The sequence below is a fragment of the Vipera berus genome (genome assembly GCF_964194415.1).
Source record: "Vipera berus genome assembly, chromosome: Z".
Classification (NCBI taxonomy): domain Eukaryota; kingdom Metazoa; phylum Chordata; class Lepidosauria; order Squamata; family Viperidae; genus Vipera; species Vipera berus.
In genome coordinates, this window is record NC_138205.1 from 38,974,909 (window position 1) to 38,995,276 (window position 20,368).

Here is a 20,368-nt window from a genome sequence, read left to right on the forward strand (position 1 = left end):
TGCAGCAGAAATTTTGGGCTCAATTGTGATCCTAAATCGAGGATTACCTTATAGAAAGAAAAGCGAAGAACAGAATTCAAGAAGAAAAACGGATTGCCGTTCTTACGCAAGTAGAGTTTGCACATGCGTTCCCGATTTCAATTGTAGGAAAGAAAAACGAGGAAATATCATCCTTCAGGTGGGAATCCTTTTTCTCCCTCATCCTTGCTTTGCTTTCCTTCGCTCCGCTTCCAAATTATTCAAGAAAACGTTAAAACCAAGCCTACGCCCTCTGACGCTAAAGGCTCGCTGCTTTTAATAGGGCTTCTCTTCTTGCATCACGTGGGTTCTTTTTCTCCCATCAATCCCCGAGTGGAATCCAGACGTGCTGCAGCAGTGACTGATACTGAAGTGCTGGCATCCATCCGCCTCCTCAACCCGTCCAGAGACCGGTTCCAGCCTAATAGCAGGAAGAGCAGGCGGGTCTTCCCCCCTCTGAATTCACCCCTTTCCCCTGACCCTCCTGCCTGGCATGGCTGAGATTGTGGAGTTCCGCGTCCCCTCCGGGAATGACCGGACTCTTCTCGTCTTGGGGCTGGAGTCAGATGCGTCGGAGGCAAGTAACGAAGAAGCAGGGTTGGGTTTTCCTCCAACCATGCACCCCCACTTCCTTGTGTCGGCATCTTTTCAGAGCTTCCGGGCTCTTTTTCAATGAATTTGTGTCAGCCAGCAAAAGCAGCTATTGCTACCTCTCCGTCCGCTGCTTCATCTTAGAATATTTATTGGCAAGGGAGTGCTTTGTGCCTGTGGGAACCGTGTTTGAAAAACGCCTTATTCCCGCCTTAAGCGTTGGGGGCGGTTAGAGCGATCCTGCCTCATCAATATGGGGATAACTGGGTATAGCGGCATTTTGCTGCGTTGCCCCCTTGCGGACGGCGAGAGTGAAGGCGAGTTTGAATGCGGTCGTAGTTAAACTGCAATACGCTTTGTGCAAGGAGTTCGTATACTCTTATAAAATATTTAGGTGCCTAAAATTTGCCGAAGCCAGTTTTCAAATGGTGCATCGGTCAAGTAACAATTCTGGAGCATCCATCACTTGCTTTCTAAAAAGCAGTATAGGCCTGGCTGTTCAATGGGACAGCTGTTCTTTCTGAAACAAGACAGCATCTTAGCATACTGCTGAACCACATATTTGTGGCTGAAGTTTCCATATCATATTCCATTTAAAGATGAAAAATAAATTCATAAAGTGCAATTCAACAGAAGTTAGCTGTTGTCTGAAAACATGGACTTGAAAACATGGCCTTGGTGGAGCAGCGGGCTAATGCCTCCTTAAGTAACACCAGCTGCCTGCAATAGTGCAGGTTCGCATCCCACCAGGCTCAAGGTTGACTCAGCCTTCCATCCTTCCGAGGTAGGTAAAATGAGGACCCAGATTGTTGGGGGCAATTAAGCTGACTTTGTAATAATGCCGCTTGGGGGGGCCCAAAAGCCCTAATAAGCAGGCATATACATAGAATGAAGGCTACTGCTAAACTTGTAAGCCGCCCTGAGTCTTCGGAGAAGGGCGGGATATAAATGGAATTAAAATAAAAAATAAAAATAAAAATTCATTTACAAGGCTTGATTTTTGTTGCCTCAGACTAAATGGCTAATTTTTTGTTTGCTTATTTAGCAAAGTTTGTAATGAAACATAGTCTTGTTATAAACACATAAAGTTCTTGGGAAAATGTATTAAGGAAGTAGACCTGGGCTTGGAAACAATGCTCAACGTCTGATTTATGGCAGGGACTTGCACCTACAGTACATGAAACACACCCTAGTTCCATGAACATTTGGTGGTAAGATATATAGTTAAGCAGGGATGCTGACAGTTTTATCTGTTTTATAAATGATATAGTTCAAAAACAAGCATTTTCCCATGGTAGCTTACAACACAATTTTAAAGCACATCTAAAAATTCAAACAATGTCAACCAACAAACAATGTCTAATTAACCCCACTTCAAAAAAAATACTTAAGCTAATTAAGAGGTTCCAATAGCACAACTGAGTTGTTGAAATGTTTATATATCAAAAAGTGGAAGAGAAAAAATTATTGTATAGGTATTATACAATAGTGGGGAAGAATCCCTACAGTAAGCTAGGAAACCACCATTGAGAAGATTATCTTATGTTCATAGATAAGCAACTTCCATCACATTTCCTGGATTTAGGCTTATTTTATCAATGCTATTGGTATCATACTCTTTACTATTTCTCTTCCCACCCAGCAAAATCTTACTTTTAATAAAGGTAGATGGGTTTACAAATAAAAACACTGAACTTTACTCATCTATATAATTCCAAAGATACAGGTAGTCGTTGACTTTCAAAAGTTTGTTAAGTGACCATTCAAAGTTACAACAGCACTGAAAACAGTAACTTATGACCTTTTTTACACTTATGACTGTTGCAGCACCCCTATGGTGATGTGATCAAAATGCAGTCCTTGGCAGCTGGCTTCTATTTATGACAATTGTGACAAGCAAACTCAATGGGGAAACCAGATTTACTTAACCATGTTACTAACTTAATAATTATAGTGAATTACTTAATAACTGTATTAAGAAAGGTTGTAAAATGGGACATAACTCATTTAACAACTGTCTCACTTAGCAACAAATATTGGGCTCAATTGTGGTTGTAAGTTGAGAACTACCTGTACTCCAAGGACTACAGGTATGCATAATACATGTAATCAGCCAGCATGAAAGTGATTTTGCCCAATAATGCAAGAATGAGTAGTCTTCATTTTGCCTCCTGTCCAGACCTAATCAATTTTCAGGAAAATTGTGACTCTTAGTTCACAACCTACAATCTGAGACCCTTTAGCTTTTTCACACATATTGTCTTTTCTAGCAGATTCCTTCATGTGGTTGCCTTTTTTCCCCTCCAGCATGCTTTGTACCTTACCTTCTCTGCCTTTGGACTGCTCCATTCTGTAAGACTACGCAGAAATGCTCCAGTAGCTGGTCCTGGCTATCATGCTTTTGTTAAGTTCTACTCTGCCCAAGATGCCAGCAGGGCACAACAGGCTTGCAATGGGAGGTCACTGTTTCAGAAAACTGCTCTGAAGGTATGTCACTGCATAATCTAAGATCATGGAGTTCATTCACAGCTCATACTGGACCATGATTTGCTTAATGGTGTTTTACACAATGAAACATAACTAAGCTTTACTGACCTCTGTGGCTATGTTCATACAACACCTAAGAAACTGCATTAGTACAATATGTGAACCAGATGCTACAGCGAAGGTCTTTTAAAGTAATGAATTACTGCCATTGGATAACTTTCAGTGATTTGAAGCCTGATTTTATCAAGATCGTGAATAGTTTTTAGCAGATAATCTAAAGCGGTGTGCTGACCTTTTCCTTGGCAGGCAAGTTGCTTGACCCTGCAGTGGACTTTGTTTGGAGTAAGTGAATGTCAAGGTTATAAAGATACCCTGTTCTCTGATCCAATGTTCAAAAGAGTATTCCCCCTGGTATTTCACATACAAGCAGCCCCATCAATAGTCAGGGCTTATTTCAGTATTGTTGATAATGTCGCATCACTAGCCTTACATGATTATCTGGAAGACTTTGATCCTGTTGGCCCTGAAGAAGTGACAGGATCTTTGAAGCTGAAAGCATGCCACCTATATCTTACACCCATGCTTTTCACAGTTGATTAAGGCCTCCCAGAAGATGGTTTGTGACTAAGTCCAAGCAGAGGTAAATGCTTCCTTGAAGGAGTGGTTCTGGTTGCATTTAATGATGATGATGATAATGTTGGAAGGGACCTTGGAGGTCTTCTAGTTCAACCCCCTGCTCAGGCAGGAAACCCTGTACCATTTTAGACAAATGGTTATCCAGTCTCTTCTTAAAAACATCCAGTGTTGGAGCATTCACAACTTCTGGAGGCAGGTTGTTCCACTGATAGTTCTAACGGTCAGGAAATTTCTTCTTAGTTCTAGGTTGCTTCTCTCTTTGGTTAGTTTCCATCTGTTGCTTCTTTTCCTGCCTTCAGGTGCTTTGGAGAATAGCTTGACTCCCTCTTCTTATTGGAACACTGCTATCATGTCACCCCTAGTCCTTCTCTTCATTAAACTAGACATACCCAATTCCAGCAACCGTTCCTTATATGTTTTAGCCTCCAATCCCCTGATCATCTTTGTTGCTGTTCTCTGTACTCTTTCTAGAGTCTCAACATCTTTTTTACATCATGATGACCAAAACTGGATGCAGTATTCCAAGTGTGGCCTTACCAAGGCATTAACACTTCACGTGTTAAGGAGGCAGTGTCCCACTCCTTCTTCAAAAACTGACTGTACTGGGTAATTTTCAGCCTATCTCTAACTTTCCCATTTTAGATACAGTTGTTGAGAAGCTGTTGTGCTGTGGCTCCAAAGAGCCCACATTTTAGCAAATTATCTCAGTCTCCTTCGGTCATGTTTCAGATTGAATTCCAACATGAAGAAGGCATTGGTTGCACTTCTTAATGACTTCTGATAGAAGTCATTACAGGTGGTATACAATATATCCATGCTGACCCTCTTTGATTTCTTGGTGTCCTTCAATACTTCCTGTTTTTAAAATTTCTGAAGTATCACAGGATGCTGAGTTGTGACCATAGTCTGTGTACAAGCAGTCCAATTGCAGATTTGGGGACACATATAGCCTTGGGATTAAAATGATGAGCTGTCTTAGAATATAAAATGCTATAGTATCAAGATGCATTGACTAAAAATTATATACCGGTAGGTTGAAATTCAGCATATCTGAAGACAACCAATTCAGGTTAGGGTTTTGTCAGGGAATGGAGTTTTGTTTTATCAGTTTTTATATTGTTAACAGTTTTCCTTCCAATTCCTACCTGTTTTATTGAAAAATATTAATAAATATTTATGAAAAGCAAAAAAATAACATAAAAATATGCCTCTCTATTTTACCTATCTGTAAAAGACAGGAATATACATGTATATGTCGGAGTTAGCTCGGGAGTTCATGGCTTCCATGACAGCCATGGGCCTGACCCAGGTTATTGAGGGCCCGACTCATGAGGGGGGTCACACTCTCGACCTGGTGTTCCTGTCTGGACAGTGGTTGGATGATCTGGGAGGGGGTTCTCCATCCATCACCCCTCTGTCATGGTCAGATCATCACCTCCTGAGGCTCGTTTTCCGTCATGCCATCCCCCGCCGCTGGGCGGCGGAGCCGACCAGGTGGTTCCGCCCCAGGCGCCTAATGGACCCAGATCGGTTCCAGAGGGCGCTTGGGCCTATACCTATCACCCTTACCCACAGCCCAGTCGATGCCCTGGTGGAGGCCTGGGAAACGGCAGCCACCAGGGCACTCGACTGCGTTGTACCCATGCGACCTCTGACCCGACGCAGATCCCGTTGGGCCCCATGGTTCTCTGTGGAGCTCCGGGAGATGAAGCGGCGGAGACGAGGTCTAGAGAGCGGTTGGAGATCCAGCTGATCCGAATCCGACCGATTGCAGTTAAGAACCTTTATAAGGTCTTATCTTGCGGCGATAAGGACGGCGAAGTCTAACTACTTTGCCGCCCTTATCGCGTCCGCAGATAATCGCCCGGCCGCCCTGTTTAGGGTGACTCGCTTCCTCCTTAATCAGGAGGTGAGAGAGGATCCCTTGCAGGGACGAGCCGAGGAGTTTAGTCATCATCTGGCGGACAAAATCGCTCGGATCCGGACCGGCTTGGACTCTGACTGGGCAGAGTCTAATATGGAGGAATCAGGCGGTCTTGAGCACGTTATCTGGAATGAGTTCGACCCTGTTTCCCCTGATGATGTGGACAGGATCATGGGGAGACTGAGCACCACCACCTGTTTGTTGGATCCGTGCCCCTCCTGGCTAGCTTATGCGGCTCGGGAAGGAACACGCGGCTGGTTCCATGCAGTAATAACTGCTTCCTTGAAGGAGGGTGTCTTTCCTGCCGCCTTGAAGGAGGCGGTGGTGAGACCCCTTCTCAAGAAGCCTGCTTTGGACCCGGCTGTTTTAAACAACTACCGTCCAGTCTCCAACCTTCGCTTTCTGGCGAAGGTTGTTGAGAGCGTGGTGGCGCATCAGCTCCCTCTGTTCCTGGAGGAAACTGATTATCTGGACCCGTACCAATCGGGCTTCAGGCCCGGACACAGCACGGAGACGGCATTGGTCGCGCTGGTGAATGATCTCTGGAGGGCTAGGGACAGGGGCTGCTCCTCTGTCCTGGTCCTATTAGATCTCTCAGCGGCGTTCGATACCATCGACCATGGTATCCTACTGCGGCGTCTCAGGGGGCTGGGAGTGGGAGGCACCGTTTTACGGTGGTTCTCCTCCTACCTCCAGGGCCGCTCGCAGTCGGTGTTGACAGGAGGGCAGAGATCCGCCCCGAGGTCTCTCATTTGTGGAGTTCCTCAGGGGTCGGTTCTCTCGCCTCTCCTGTTCAACATCTATATGAAGCCGCTGGGCGAGATCATTCGTGGTTTTGGGGTGGGGTATCATCAGTACGCTGATGATACCCAACTTTTTCTTTCCACCCCGAACCAACCCAGTGATGCCCTCTCCGTGATGTCCCGGTGCCTGGAGGCGGTTCAGGTCTGGATGGGGAGAAACAGGCTTCGTCTCAATCCCGCCAAGACTGAGTGGCTGTGCATATCGGCATCTCGGGTTAACCAAGTTATTCCATCCTTAATGATGGGGGGTGAGGTGTTACCCCCCGTCGATAGGGCTCGCAACTTGGGCGTCCTCCTGGATTCACGGCTCAATTTCGAAGACCATATAGGAGCCGTGACCAGGGGGGCTTTTGCTCAGGTTCGCCTGGTGCGCCAGTTGCGTCCCTATCTGGACCGAGACGCCCTACACACAGTTACTCACGCGCTTGTGACCTCCCGTTTGGACTACTGTAACGCTCTCTACATGGGGCTGCCCTTGAAGACCACTCGGAGGCTTCAACTGGTGCAGAATGCGGCCGCGCGAGTTGTAATGGGGTTTCCCGATACTCCCATGTAACACCTCTACTCCGTGAGCTGCATTGGCTTCCGGTTGCCCTCCGGGTGAAATTCAAGGTGCTGGTTATCACCTATAAAGCCCTGCATGGCCTGGGTCCGGGATATCTGAGGGAACACCTGCTGCCGGCATCAAACGCCCTTCGCCCAGTGCGCTCCCACAGGGAGGGTCTGCTCAGGGTCCCGCCGGTAAGAGATTGCCGGCGGGTGACACCCAGGGATAGGGCCTTGTCAGTGGGAGCGCCTGCCCTCTGGAACCAGCTGCCAGTGGAGCTGAGAACTGCCCCGACCTCCGATCATTCCGCCGGGGCCTGAAGACCTGGCTCTTTGAGCTTTCGGGCCCAGACTGAGGAGAAATTTTTAATTTGGGGTTCTTTTTAATTGAGTACAGGGTCAATTTAATATTTTTTAATTTGGTTCTTAATTTTTGTATTTTGGATTTTTAATTCCCTGTAAACCGCCCTGAGTCCTCAGGGAATAGGGCGGTATATAAATATAACTAAATAAAAATAAATAAGTATGGATTGGTATCCTGTTAAGTTCTTAGCAAGACTGAAATTCAGTTTTTGATGACTTTATTTCTTTTGGGAGAAAATGGGGAGTTCTGTACATCCCTCTAATGAGATATGGGATTCTTCTTTTTCAGGTTTGCATTTGTACCAGACAGAGGGCTCTTACAAAGCAAACATTACCTTTGAACAGTCACAAAAGCCAAGAATTAGCCAATTACTACCTTGGTTTCAATGGTTGGTCCAGTCGCATCATCACTGTAAGAATGACTTAGGTTTTCATTTTGTTTCTTATTTTCATAAGGATGTTGAGATTAAATATAGCAATAGCATTTACTTATATGCCACTTCATAGTCATTGATAGCACTCTTTGAGCAATTTACAATGTGAGCATAATTGCCCCCAACAATCTGGGTCCTCATTTTACTTTTTGATACATAATTTAAATGTTCATTTTCTAGTCACAGCACTGTGATGTTCTAAGAAGCGTTTGGAGAAAAGTATTAATTCAGGCAAATCTATTTTGGTAGTTGTACTTCTTCATCTTTGGATGTTTATTTTCTTATTATGGTCTGCTTATTTATTTATCCATTTAGATATTTATTCATTTAGATTTGCTTGCTGCTCATCTTATCACAGGGTAACATTTGGCGGTTTGCAATGTTAAAAAGGATAAAACATGCCTATAATGTGAATAAAATACTATAAAAGTACAAATGGTCAACTAAATAAAAGATCGGGAGGGAGCAGGATGAGCAGGGAGGTTGGTTATTAAGAAGCACCGGTGTGACACTCCCCTATTGGAGCCCCAGGTTAACTGGCAGAGCCACCTTTTGGGCTCTTACGGAAGGTCAGGCGGGTGGGAGCCGGCCTTGCTCTAAGGGGCAAGATGTTCCAAAGAGTAAGAGTGATGGCAGAGAAGGCTCTCCTGGACCACAACAGCCGGAATACCCTGGACAAAGGGGTCCACAGCATGCCTCCTCTGCTACCACGGGTGGGGCAGACCAATCCTATCGCAATAGACAATTCCTCAAGTATCCTGGACCCGTGCCGTGAAGGGCTTTAAAGGTGATTACTGCTATCTTGAATTGCAGTCAGAAGCAAACTAGCAGCCAATGCAGTTCACAAAGCAATGGTGTAACAAGGACCGCTCTAAGCCCCAAAGGCTTGTCCTTCCTTGTAAACATCCTTTTTTTTTTCTTCTTCCATTTTATTCATTGTTTGTATCTGGTCGTAGTCCTTTTCTCTCCTGAGGAAAGGGATAAGAACTACTCAGAAGCTATGCCAAGGTATTTGGTTTTTTTAAAAAAACACTGCCATGCCTTGAATTCCAGAGGTCAGGGGAACAGTCTTCCATTTGTTGTAGCTGTTTCTGACTTGTCCTAGACTGCATCTCTATGTGAGAGACCAGGTGCTTCTTGTTCCATGTGTATAGGGAGCTGCCAGGGTGCAAGCAAAACAAAAACTACATTCCTGGTTTAGAACACTAATCTACAGGATGCAAATGTTCTGCAATGGCATTACGGGAAGGGGAATGGAGAAGAACCATTGTAGGATGGATAAAGACATGGGCTCTTGCTTTCCCTTCTGTGTATTCCCTGCATAACGGAACAGCTGCAGAATATACCTGGCTTTGAAGATAATGAGAAAGAAGAAAGAGGAACTTTGCCCAGACACCACCATTCAAAGTATCTTTGTGTGCAAGAATTAAGCATCCCTCGGTATGGGATTTATACCAGAGGGATTGGTGTGGCTGAACTTCAGGCGAACCCCAGTCAAGGTAACAGGAATGGAGAGGGTAGTGGAGGCTGGAGTGATGTACCCAAATCAAAATAAAAGTAATACTATCACTTACAGTGCAGTCATAAATAGGCTTGTTCACTACTGGGGTGGGGTTTTGTTCTAAAAAAAAATCACATTTGAGGATGATTCTTGATGGAGGGCTATTAGGGACTCAAATGACATTTCCATTCCAATAAAAAGTCTTTAGTATATATTAAGTTGTCATTCAATGTTAAATGTGGATTGAGCCTGTGGGTTAGCTCCTAAAAATGGTGAGAATCTGTAGCAAGTTAAAAAAAAGGGCTGAATAGTCTACTAGATGTAGTTTTTTAGAGTAGCCTTCCTTAGCCAGGTATCTTCCAGCTATTTTGGGGGGGGTAATTTTCTGAGGTCCCATCTAGCTTGGAAAGTCTAAGAGTCTGTAGAACATTGGAGTCACTGGGGCGGTGAGGTTAGTGCTAACTTGATTGAAGAAAGCTTGATTGTAGATAGATGGAAATGTGCTCCATTATATTCATGCCATATTTCCTCTGAGAAGTCCCACAATTAAACCAGAAGATTGTGAGTTCTGGTCTTCCCTTAGGCATATATCTGGCTCAGTGACTGAGCTAGTCACTCTTTCACTCCAACTCACTTCAAAAAACTATTGTAAGGAAATGTTACATACACCACCTTGATGGGATATAGTCACCATCCTCATTATCCTTGAAAGTAGGTTAAATTGAATAGGTTAAACTGAAGAAATGATTCTATTAAGATCACAGCACAGCACTATTCAACAAACTGATAATAAGGCTTAAGTTTAATTTAAATGTGCAAACTCACTGACTTTCATAATTTCACAGCCACATAGTGCTCGAATGCACTATGCTCCAACTTAAATCTACTACAGGGATAAAAGGCTGTTAAATCAGTCTTTGCCACATAAAATGACTAGCTTAAATAAAATATAAATAGACCAATTTTTATTAACTTCATTTATTTTCTTATGCCAAATAAAATTTTTAAAATATTGAATCTGAATTAAATTTGAACTGGCTATTGTGTCAGAACTGCCTTTTTTTTGCAAAGCTAACATTGATTCAAAAATATTCAGCAGTACTTGAATAGTGATGAATATATTATTGCTAAGATTTATAAAATGTTATTGAATTTGGAAAGTGAACATGTAAAACATGATTCAGTGGGCAAGGAACTTTGGATATAATGTGATACTTGAACAGTGGGAGAATATGTGAATGAAAGGTTTAAAATTTACATTAAACTATAATTTAAAAGAAAATTTCTATAAGATGATGTATTGCTGGTATTTAACACCAGACAAGCTATCTAAACTATAAAGATATTTTAAGTGAATATTGGAAATGTAAATAAGGAACCTTTTACCATTTATGGTGGACATGTGATAAAGCAAAGAAACATTGGAGTAGGATTCATATTCTAATACAGAAAATTCTTAAGGTGAATATAAAGATAAAATTAGAAACTTCTTTGGGGCTTAATGGGAAAAGACTTGGGGGAGAAAAATGGAACTCTGATCTTATATATATGTTGACAGCAGCAAGACTTCTATATGCACAAAAATGAAAGGATATTTTGATTCCCACCATGGATGAATGGCTACCAAAATTGATGGAGTTAGCAGAGATGGCTAAATTGACCACTTTGATCAAAGAAAAGAATATAAGTATTTTTGTTTCTACTTGGAAACTGCGTCTGGACTTTGTGCTTGAGGTGGAAAAAAATGAAACTGATTTTGGGTTTTAGTGATTAGATTGATTTGCTGTTATAGAAATGGCTAGTTTATATTATTATGGAAAAGTGAAAAGTTGAGATCTGGTGTTAATGCCTTATTCTACTGCAATAGAGTGAGTCAACACCTTTTTTTTTCTTTCCCTTTGTTTCCTACTACTTGCTTTTGTATTTTTGTATTTTATACTATAAGATAATAAAAATTAAAAAAAATGTTCAGTAGTGCTTGAGCTTCAAAGTTTGAATCCATTTATTATTTTGGATTTATGTCTTTCAGAGTTTTTCCTGGCCACCCGCAGTGCTCAGAAGTTTGCAGTGCAGCAGGCACTCTCAGATGCATTTCGGAAAATACTCTTCATAATCCTAGGCAAGACCATCAACCTTCCTTATAATTCCTTCTTCCATACTTTCCTCCATCTCCCAGCCAAGAAAAATGGTTGAATATTTGTATAATTAAATATACATAAGCTATTTGTTGGCTCTAAGGCTTATGGCTTAATCATGTAATTTGCTATCCTTTTGTCAGTTTGAATAATAAATTGCAAATGAAAACAGAAGTGTTTCCCCCTGAATTGTTCTTGAAATCCTTTCTGTAATAAAAGAAGCAAGAGTGCAAAGCCAAGGCTCATTGTATTCTTTATTCATTATACTAAATTGCAGTGAAGCAATGTTTTACTTATTTTGTACACACTTTCTCTAAAATCTCTTTCATCTGGCTTAGATTGTTCATGTTGCCTAATATAGCATTTTCAACATCCAGATGAATTGCATAAAAGCTTCCGTTATTCCAACTAGCTATTGGCAAGTTGGAGGGTACAATGACTTAACTTATTCTCATTGTTATGAACACATTTATCTGCTTTGTACTTTGACTTTTTTCTTCGCAATGTATTCAGTTTCATGCTTCCATATATCCTTTCTCTGCCCTGATGTCTTTCTATTTGCCTTCATAGAAACTTTGTTTTTATTCACGTCAATAATCATAAAATAACTTCATCCCCTGGCTTTTCATTTCTGTCATTTTTCCTGCAATCACTGGAACTCCTGATTCATTTTGTTGGTATTTACGTTGCTGATATTCATGCTCACACCAATATTTTCCAGTTGACCTTTCTTTTCACTAAATACTCCAATTCTGGAGCGCCTTACTGTTGATTGTTATTGAGAACCAACTTGAGCCAAAGCTCAGGAGATTTTGCCCACAGATCTCTCATATCGCATCTAAATTAATCTTAAATCTAACTTTCAGTCAGGTTATAAATGGATTATAGTAATTGATTATAAACACTAGCACTTTAGAAATAATAAAAAATATTATAAATTTTAGTTCAAAAGTCCTTAATTGAGAATCTATAAAATCCTAAATAAATTTCAGTCATGTTTCAAAATGTACATTCGTTTATGGTTGATTTGTTCAAATTGGCCTTATTTTTGATTGCTTGTTTCAGAAAATGGAAAGTTGGCAGTGGAGTACAACTATCCTGAGAAAGACCTCATTGACTGTGTATCAGAAGACGAACTCAGGGGTCTCATTCAGGTAAACAAGCCCTTTTCCTAATACATTTGCATACCCTCAAGTTGCTTCCTTTTTTATTAATTTATTTCTTTTATGAACAAGAATAAAATACAAAACAGAAAAATGAACATTCAACACTAACGAGAAAAAAAAATCTTGTGTAGAATCTCTCTCTCTCTCCTCCTCCCCCCCCCCCCATGTTAAATAGATCTAACCTTGAAAATAAAAAATCGACCTGGCTAAATGTTCAACACTAGAAAGGAAAACAGATATCGATTGTTGAAGAATGGATTTTAAAAAAAACTGTTAAGTTCTCCCCTTACATAACAGATTTCCCATCCTTATTTAACAAAAAATACTATATTAAATAAAGAAATATTCGATGAGTTAATCTCTGTCTAATAATCAAATCAACCCCACGTATAATTATAATATATATGTAAAAAAGGCCAAACATACTAATCTTCAAATCTTTCCGATAATCTTTTATTGTATTTTACGCATAAAAAGTCCACCAACGGCTTCCAATTCCTGTAAAGTTGTCTAGTCAATTGTCCATCCAGTTAATTTTGCCATCTCTGCTAATTCAGTCAATTTTAAAATCCATTCTTCAACAATCGATATCTCTTTTCCTTTCTAGTGTTTAGCAAGTCCAATCCTTGCAACAGTCACCATGTAAAGAAATAGGATCCCAAACTATTTTGTAATTGATTTATGCATAATAGCTACAAGAAAAGCTTTATGTTTCATTAGTGTTTGTATCTTAAATATTTTCAGCATTATCATTATTATGTTAATCCAATATAGTCTTAACATGTTTACAAGACCAACACATACAATAAAATGTCCCTGGATTTTGTTCACGTTTCCAACACTTGTTAGAGATTCCTCTATACTTTTGCACTATTCTGTCTGGGGTCAAATACCAATGATACATCATTTTTATAAAAAATTCCTTTCAAATTGTAACTCAATTAGTCCATACATTCTCCCATTTATCCAATATTAGGTTATAACCCAATTTGTTTGCCCACTTTCCCATACAATCTTTGACAAATTCATCTTCCAGATTCATCTTAAGTAATCTGCGTTTTTCAAATTTATCCAGTCTTTTAACCATTCCAAACAACAAACAACATAATCCTTCAACTTGCTTTCAATTAACGATCTCATCTCTTGACATCATAAGCTGAAAGGAATGAATATAAATAATTATGCCTTAATCATTTTAGAATACAGAATGCAATTGTTACTGGGGCATTTATATCAGTTTATCAGACTTGGAACAAGGGGGACAAGTAGTCTGGAAACTAGAGGTGCTACAATGTATAACAGGTCACTCATCAGCTCTTCTTAGCAATTTAGGTTGGAGCTTCAGGACTGCTGATGTCCCAGGCTTGAAGGATTGTGAGTGGTGAATTCTTGAGAAGAATTGTGTCTAATTTAATTAGCATCCCTAGAAGCACAAAGTGCAAGCATCTCATGTATAGGTTTCTCTCTACAACCCCTATTACCATGTACAGGACAGAATAGAAAGAAGTGCTGTTGAAAGGATTTCTGTCCAATCTTTAAAATGTTCTTTGGCTACCTCTTTTGCCCATAGGCTCTATATTCATTTCAAATAGAGTATGGAAAAACTCTAGAATTTATGCATATTTGACAAGCTGTGATCACTCTGTTGGCAGTCCTCTTAGAAAACATACAGAGGTATAGATTGGAAATTCTGGAAACTGCATTTGCATATGCACTTATCTGAAAGCAGTCTAGTTGGCAAGAGCCATTATAAGCAAAATTATAAAGCCATGATAGCTAAGTATGGACCTTATGTATTTAGAAGAAAAATATCACTAAGCAACATATGCTGGGGACTAATGGATAAATGGGAATAGTTGTCACCCTTAACATTTCTCAACCTGAAGTCCTCCAGATATGTACAATACAATTCTGATAATCCTGGTAAAATAAGAATTGAAGCTTAACAAAAGCAGAGGAGATTGATCCTTATCAAATTTTCTGAGTTTCTTAGAAGCATCTGTCCAACCTCTCGTGAAACTCTATAATTAGCTGCACTTTGATCTAATGCATAAAACTAGTCTTCCTTTTCAAAGATGGAATTGTCTTCTTATCTGATCTAGATTTTTTTTCAATTGACTGGAATAGGGCAGTGGTCCCAACCCCCGGGCCGCAGCCCACTACAAGGCCTTGAACTGTTTGGAATCCGGGCTGTGGAAGTGGCAGGCATGCACATTCCCACTTGTCCGAGCAGTGGATGCGTGCATATGCAAATGGAGTTGCATGCGCACGCTTGCCAGCTGCTTGCACAGAACCACCCCTTTTCTCCCCCTTCCCACCAGTCTGCAATCTGGAAAGATTGGGAAACTGGAATAGAACTAGCAAAAAGAGCAAAAGAAATAGTGAATGTATGCATGCATACACAAAAATATATCAAATGTCCTAGTTGCTTAGCCAGCAGGTAAGCATGACTAAAAAGTGACCAATACAAAACAGGACAAAAAATATGATCCAGACGATCAGCTTAGGTATACTTCTACTTCCCAAAGAGAAGAAAAGTAAGGCTACCTTCATTATGTACTATTATCCAGATATTATGGGATTTGTTGGAGCTAAATCTGCAGAGCTATAGTAGAACATTCGAGTAAGCAGTTGGTCTTTTAGAATATGTTTGCACTGTTAAATCATGATTTTTAGATAGTATTTGCAGGGTGGACTGAGTCATAGTTTAGTTGTGTTGTTGACTTAGCTACAGTATTTGCATCTGCTACAATTTTTAAACTAGGATGGCTTGATTCACATACTAAAACAACTACAAAAGGCTTTGTATGATATATTAAGCAGACTTTATCTGAAAGATAGAGAATTTTGGGTTAACGTAAGTAATATCCTATGTCAATCCAAGAGATCCTTGTGAAAATTTAGAGGGAAAGACAGTTGCTTGGAAATGAAATGAAATTGTATGTAAAAGGAGCCCATTCTCACGGTTTAGGGCTTCTGTTAAGCTTTGCAGAAAGCATCTAAGATATTGGGATTGTTCAAAATGTACTATATTAAAAATCTGTGAGAATTGAAGAATTCAGCCTTTGCAAATTATCCTTGTAAATTATCAAGGTGTTCCTTTCCTCTCTTCTCAGGTAACTGAATTGTCATATTTACAGCAGGACCCTCTAGAAGAAGAAGAGGTCTTGTGCAATTTTAACATGGATGCAGAATAGCAGATTATTGACACAGATTCTGTTTTCTTCTTGCTGATCTGGAAGGGTGTCTTTTTCCTGTCCATTATCCGTCCTGGAAATCGGTTCTCCTTGTTTTTAGAGCATTTGGGTGATGAAGCTACAAAATGCAAACTCTTCCAAGAAAAAACTGATTACCTATTTATAATCTGATGATTAGAAATGCAGTATTATTTCTCTGGTTTTTATATTTTTCTAATAAATGGCTTACTGATAGAAAATGCGACTTGACTAGATATATCTTGTTTCATATGCAGCAAATTTATTTATTTATTTATTTATTTATTTATTTATTTATTTGATTTATATACCGCCCTTCTCCTGAAGGACTCAGGGCGGTGTACAGGGCAATAAAATAAGAATACATTGGTTAAAATAATATTAAAACCCAAATCCATTAGGCCAGGCCGGCTTGTTCGAATAGATAAGTTTTTAGATCACGCCGGAAGGAGCGAAGGTCGGGGGCCATCCGGAGTTCAGCCAGTAAGCGGTTCCAAAGGATTGGTGCACCCACCGAGAATGCTCTCCCCCTGGGGGTCACCAGCCGACATTCTCTGACCGGTGGTACCCTGAGGAGGCCCTCTCTGTGGGAACGTACAGGACGGAGGGAAGTTGACGCCGGCAGTAGGTGCTCCCGTAGGTAATCCGGACCCATGCCATGTAGGGCTTTGTATGTCATCACCAGCACCTTGAATTTCACCCGAAAGGCAACTGGAAGCCAGTGCAGCTCACGGAGCAGAGGTGTAATATGGGAGTATCGGGAGACCCCCCAAATGTTTTAAATAAATTGGATAGCAGTTTTCTATCATAAATATCCAATTATTCTTTTCCACCCCCAAATCATTGTGAAATGAGGGAATGGGCCAGTAAAAATAGAACTGTTAGAAAGAAAGAAGCAAGAGACAACTTTTTCCCTTTTCCAGTTATTTTTTCCTTCTCTCTCAAGTTTTTACCTCAGCTTTCTCTCTAGTGCAGCTCCTACTCATCTCATTCCACCCTATTGTGTTCTTGTCAGAAGTAAGGAAAAATGTCGGGGGGGGGTGTTATGGTCAGTATGATTGTATGTTTGTAAAAGAGAGGTTTCTGTAAGAATAGTCAGTGGACATTGATCGAGATCGGGATGTTATAAATAACACTATACTATTTTACAGACAAGAAATTTAACTTGGTTATTAAATAAAATAAATTATTTTTGTGCTGCATCCTCCCTTTTCTTTAAAAGTAGATTTTGGGAGGGCTGTATGTATCAATAGCAGCCATAGCAAATCACTCGCAAAATGATGTGGTAATTTAATTACCACAAAGCCTCCAGCAATCATTTACTGCTTTTCAGTTTTATTTTATTTTTATTTTTTTTATTTTAATTCCATTTATATCCCGCCCTTCTCCGAAGACTCAGGGCGGCTTTACAAGCTTAGCAGTAGCCTTCATTCTATGTATATGCCTGCTTATTAGGGCTTTCACACACAACCCAAGCGGCATTATTACAAAGTCAGCTGAATTGCCCCCAACAATCTGGGTCCTCATTTTACCTACCTCGGAAGGATGGAAGGCTGAGTCAACCTTGAGCCTGGTGGGATGCGAACCTGCACTAATTGCAGGCAGCTGGTGTTACTTAAGGAGGCATTAGCCCACTGCTCCACCAAGGCTCTTCTTTGAAGAGTTTAACTCTTCTTTGAAAAAGACTTTATGGAAATCCGGCTTATGTCTCTGATTAAGATCAAATTGTTCTGGATAGCATTTTAACTTATTTGGGATCATATTTTTTTTGTTTGTCACTCTTAATAGTCTCAAGGTTTGTTTTTAGATTTACTATGGGTATTGTAAATTGTCACACTGGTAGTCATCCAAGTCTCCAAGAATTAGGCTGCTATGAAACAAATGCAATAAATAAATTAGGTGCAAAGGAAGAAACTAGATGTTGCACGTGAAGTTTCTGTTTATAATTTATCTTCCCTTCTGAGAATGGTTATGTAGTATTGCAGGCTAATTCTGCTCATAGTCTGGAGTTCAATCCTGATGGGATCAAGATGGATCAGCCTTCCATCCTTCCGAGGTTGGTAAAATGAGGACTAGATGGTTGGGGGCAATATACCGACATTGTAAAGTCAGAATACTGTATAGTACTGTGGGGCAGTATATAAGTGCTAGTACCCACCTTCCTCCACTAATCCCCCTTTTTTGAGCCTTAGGTAATTTGCAGTGTCTTTTATTAGCTGTAGAATGCTAGCCAGATCTCACAATCTGATTTTCCACTTGAAATATACAGTATTCTCCACTGTGGCTCCGACCCCAAAAAATTAATCACAAATATCTGAGTGATCTCATGAAATCGACTCATTATCTATAAAAGAGACCCCTACCTATATTGCCATGGTTCTGGCAATTCTATGATATCAGGAATCATGATGAAATGATATCACAACAAATGGAACACTTGGAATGCAATGGCCTTTACCACCAGCAGCCTCATTGTGCAGACTCCATATGGAATGATGTGGATGTGGTTGCTTGGTAACTACATAGAGTCACTTCCAAGGCTGGATGCCATTTCCCAAGGCATCCTTTACTGGGGCACCTAAGAAAGATGGGACAGGTTGCGGCCTCCACTACCCTCCTTTTCTTCCTTGGAACTCTATTGATGCCTGTTAGGTGGTTGGATGCAGCGATACAGCCGTGCCCAGCATCATGCCATTGTACATTAAAAAACCTCAACTGTAGCAGGACTACCAGTTTTCCTAGTCTCGGCCGTGTGCCTGTTCCGAAGCCATTCAATCATCCCTATGTTTTTGTCATGCTGTGAGTATTTAAAACCTGGGGGCAACTACCATACTCCTATAATTGAGAGGAGGAAATTTTACAAGTAAGAGGAAAATGGGGCATAATATTCTCAGATACAATAAGCATAAAGGTAGAAAGTTGTACAGGGCTTATTCATAATGTTTGGCACATTGTGGCCTCTTGTTTTGGCAGGTAGTTTGGTGAAGTTAGCCATTGGTTTGTAAATATATTTTAGGATTTGACTGTCAAAATCAGTTAAGCACTTTTAGTTCATGTTTCCACTGGACTAAATCATAAATATGTTTTAAACATTGTATAATGTGGGTTGTATTTTTGGACCTTCATGTTATGTGAAGTCAATCATAGTAGCTGGTAACCTACATATCTGGTTTATATACCATGTATTAGATGTGAATTGTCCGGTTTAATATGTATGGAGATTTTTAGACACTAATGTCATGGTTGTCCCAAAGGTGTGTTTTTCAAAAGGCAGCTGGATTTGTTTTTTGTTTTTTTGGGGGGGGGAGGTGTTGGTTTTTTTTTCTTGGTTTTTTCCTGGTTTAATAGTTGTTTTGCTATCTCCTTCCCTTGTTATCTAGCCAAAGGTAATATCCAGAGGCCAGGATAATTTTTTTTTTAAATTTATATATCTTAAAGGTTACCTTACTCTAAATGTGACTATGGGCCAGTCACACTCTCTCAGCCCTAGGAAAAAAGTTATGGAAAATCATTTCCTAAATCCTTCAAAGAAAATTGCAGGTACTAGAGGTACTAGTACAGGCAGCCATTAATGACTTGAAGACATACAAAAACAGAAGAGGTAGCAACCAACTTGATTTTTTGTTTCTTTGTTACAAAGGGTAGTGGCAAAATTATAGTTTGTTACATTACAGCCTCAATCATCCCCATTTAACATGGGTTTTCTAATTGCAGGTATGGGAAATGTGATCAATAGCTCTGGAAGCCTAATAACTGTTTAGTTCAAAATATCTGGAGAGGACCTAGTTCAAAAACTAATCTGAAACTGAAGTAGATATTTATTCTGAATACTGCACCCAGAGGGGCATAAAATAGACCTTTCGATTCATTAACATACTCTAAGATTATATTTCGGATTAGACAAAGAAGTTTATTAGAAAAGCCAAAGGCACTTAAAAAAATACAGCTTATCAAATAATAAAAATTAATTATGAAATTTCAAGAAATGTGTTCATCTATATTACTTAGAAACATCTGCATGTATATATATAAATCATCAACGTAGACTCAGGAATATCAGTACATATTAGAAGGAGGTGACAAAACAATAAAACAGAACTTCATCTATTTTTATTACATAAAAGCCAGTTTAATATAACGGTTATAGGTCTGGTCTAGAAATCATTAAACTCTAAGGAGAAACCCATCTGAAGCCCCTTTTCTGCTTTTCTTTAAACACCTGTGGTTGTCCTTGAGAAGGTTCTGTGGAGGTTTGAGTTGTACCATTTCCTTTTCAGATGTACCTCTAGTGTGTAGGATTAATATGTACAAATCAGAGATAGAACACAAAGCTTTTTTCAAGACATTCTTGCCTGGGAGTATCCACTTGAACTGTATTCTCCTATATTCATTTTTCCTTCCAGGGATTTTACTGGAAACACAATTTTTTCCATGAATAAACAGGTGTGGTGGGCCTATCCTTGGACTGAATACTTGTGAGTATAGTCTAATGTTCATCCTATGTAACTAACGTGGAAGGAATATCCATTTCCATCCCATTTATTGTGAC

General features: G+C 40.1%; 1 protein-coding gene across 1 annotated transcript; it reads left to right on the forward strand.

Annotated features, from left to right (window-relative positions):
* Positions 1-511: 511 nt before the first annotated feature.
* On the forward strand, positions 512-16,045 carry RDM1 (RAD52 motif containing 1; the record flags this gene model as incomplete). The annotated part of the gene is made up of 7 exons (XM_081342980.1): positions 512-595; positions 2,917-3,096; positions 7,658-7,780; positions 9,136-9,301; positions 11,333-11,422; positions 12,504-12,592; positions 15,721-16,045. The coding sequence occupies 7 exons, from the start codon at positions 512-514 to the stop codon at positions 15,799-15,801; spliced, it is 813 nt and encodes a 270-aa protein (XP_081199106.1). The 3' UTR covers positions 15,802-16,045.
* Between the last annotated feature and the right edge of the window lie 4,323 nt (positions 16,046-20,368).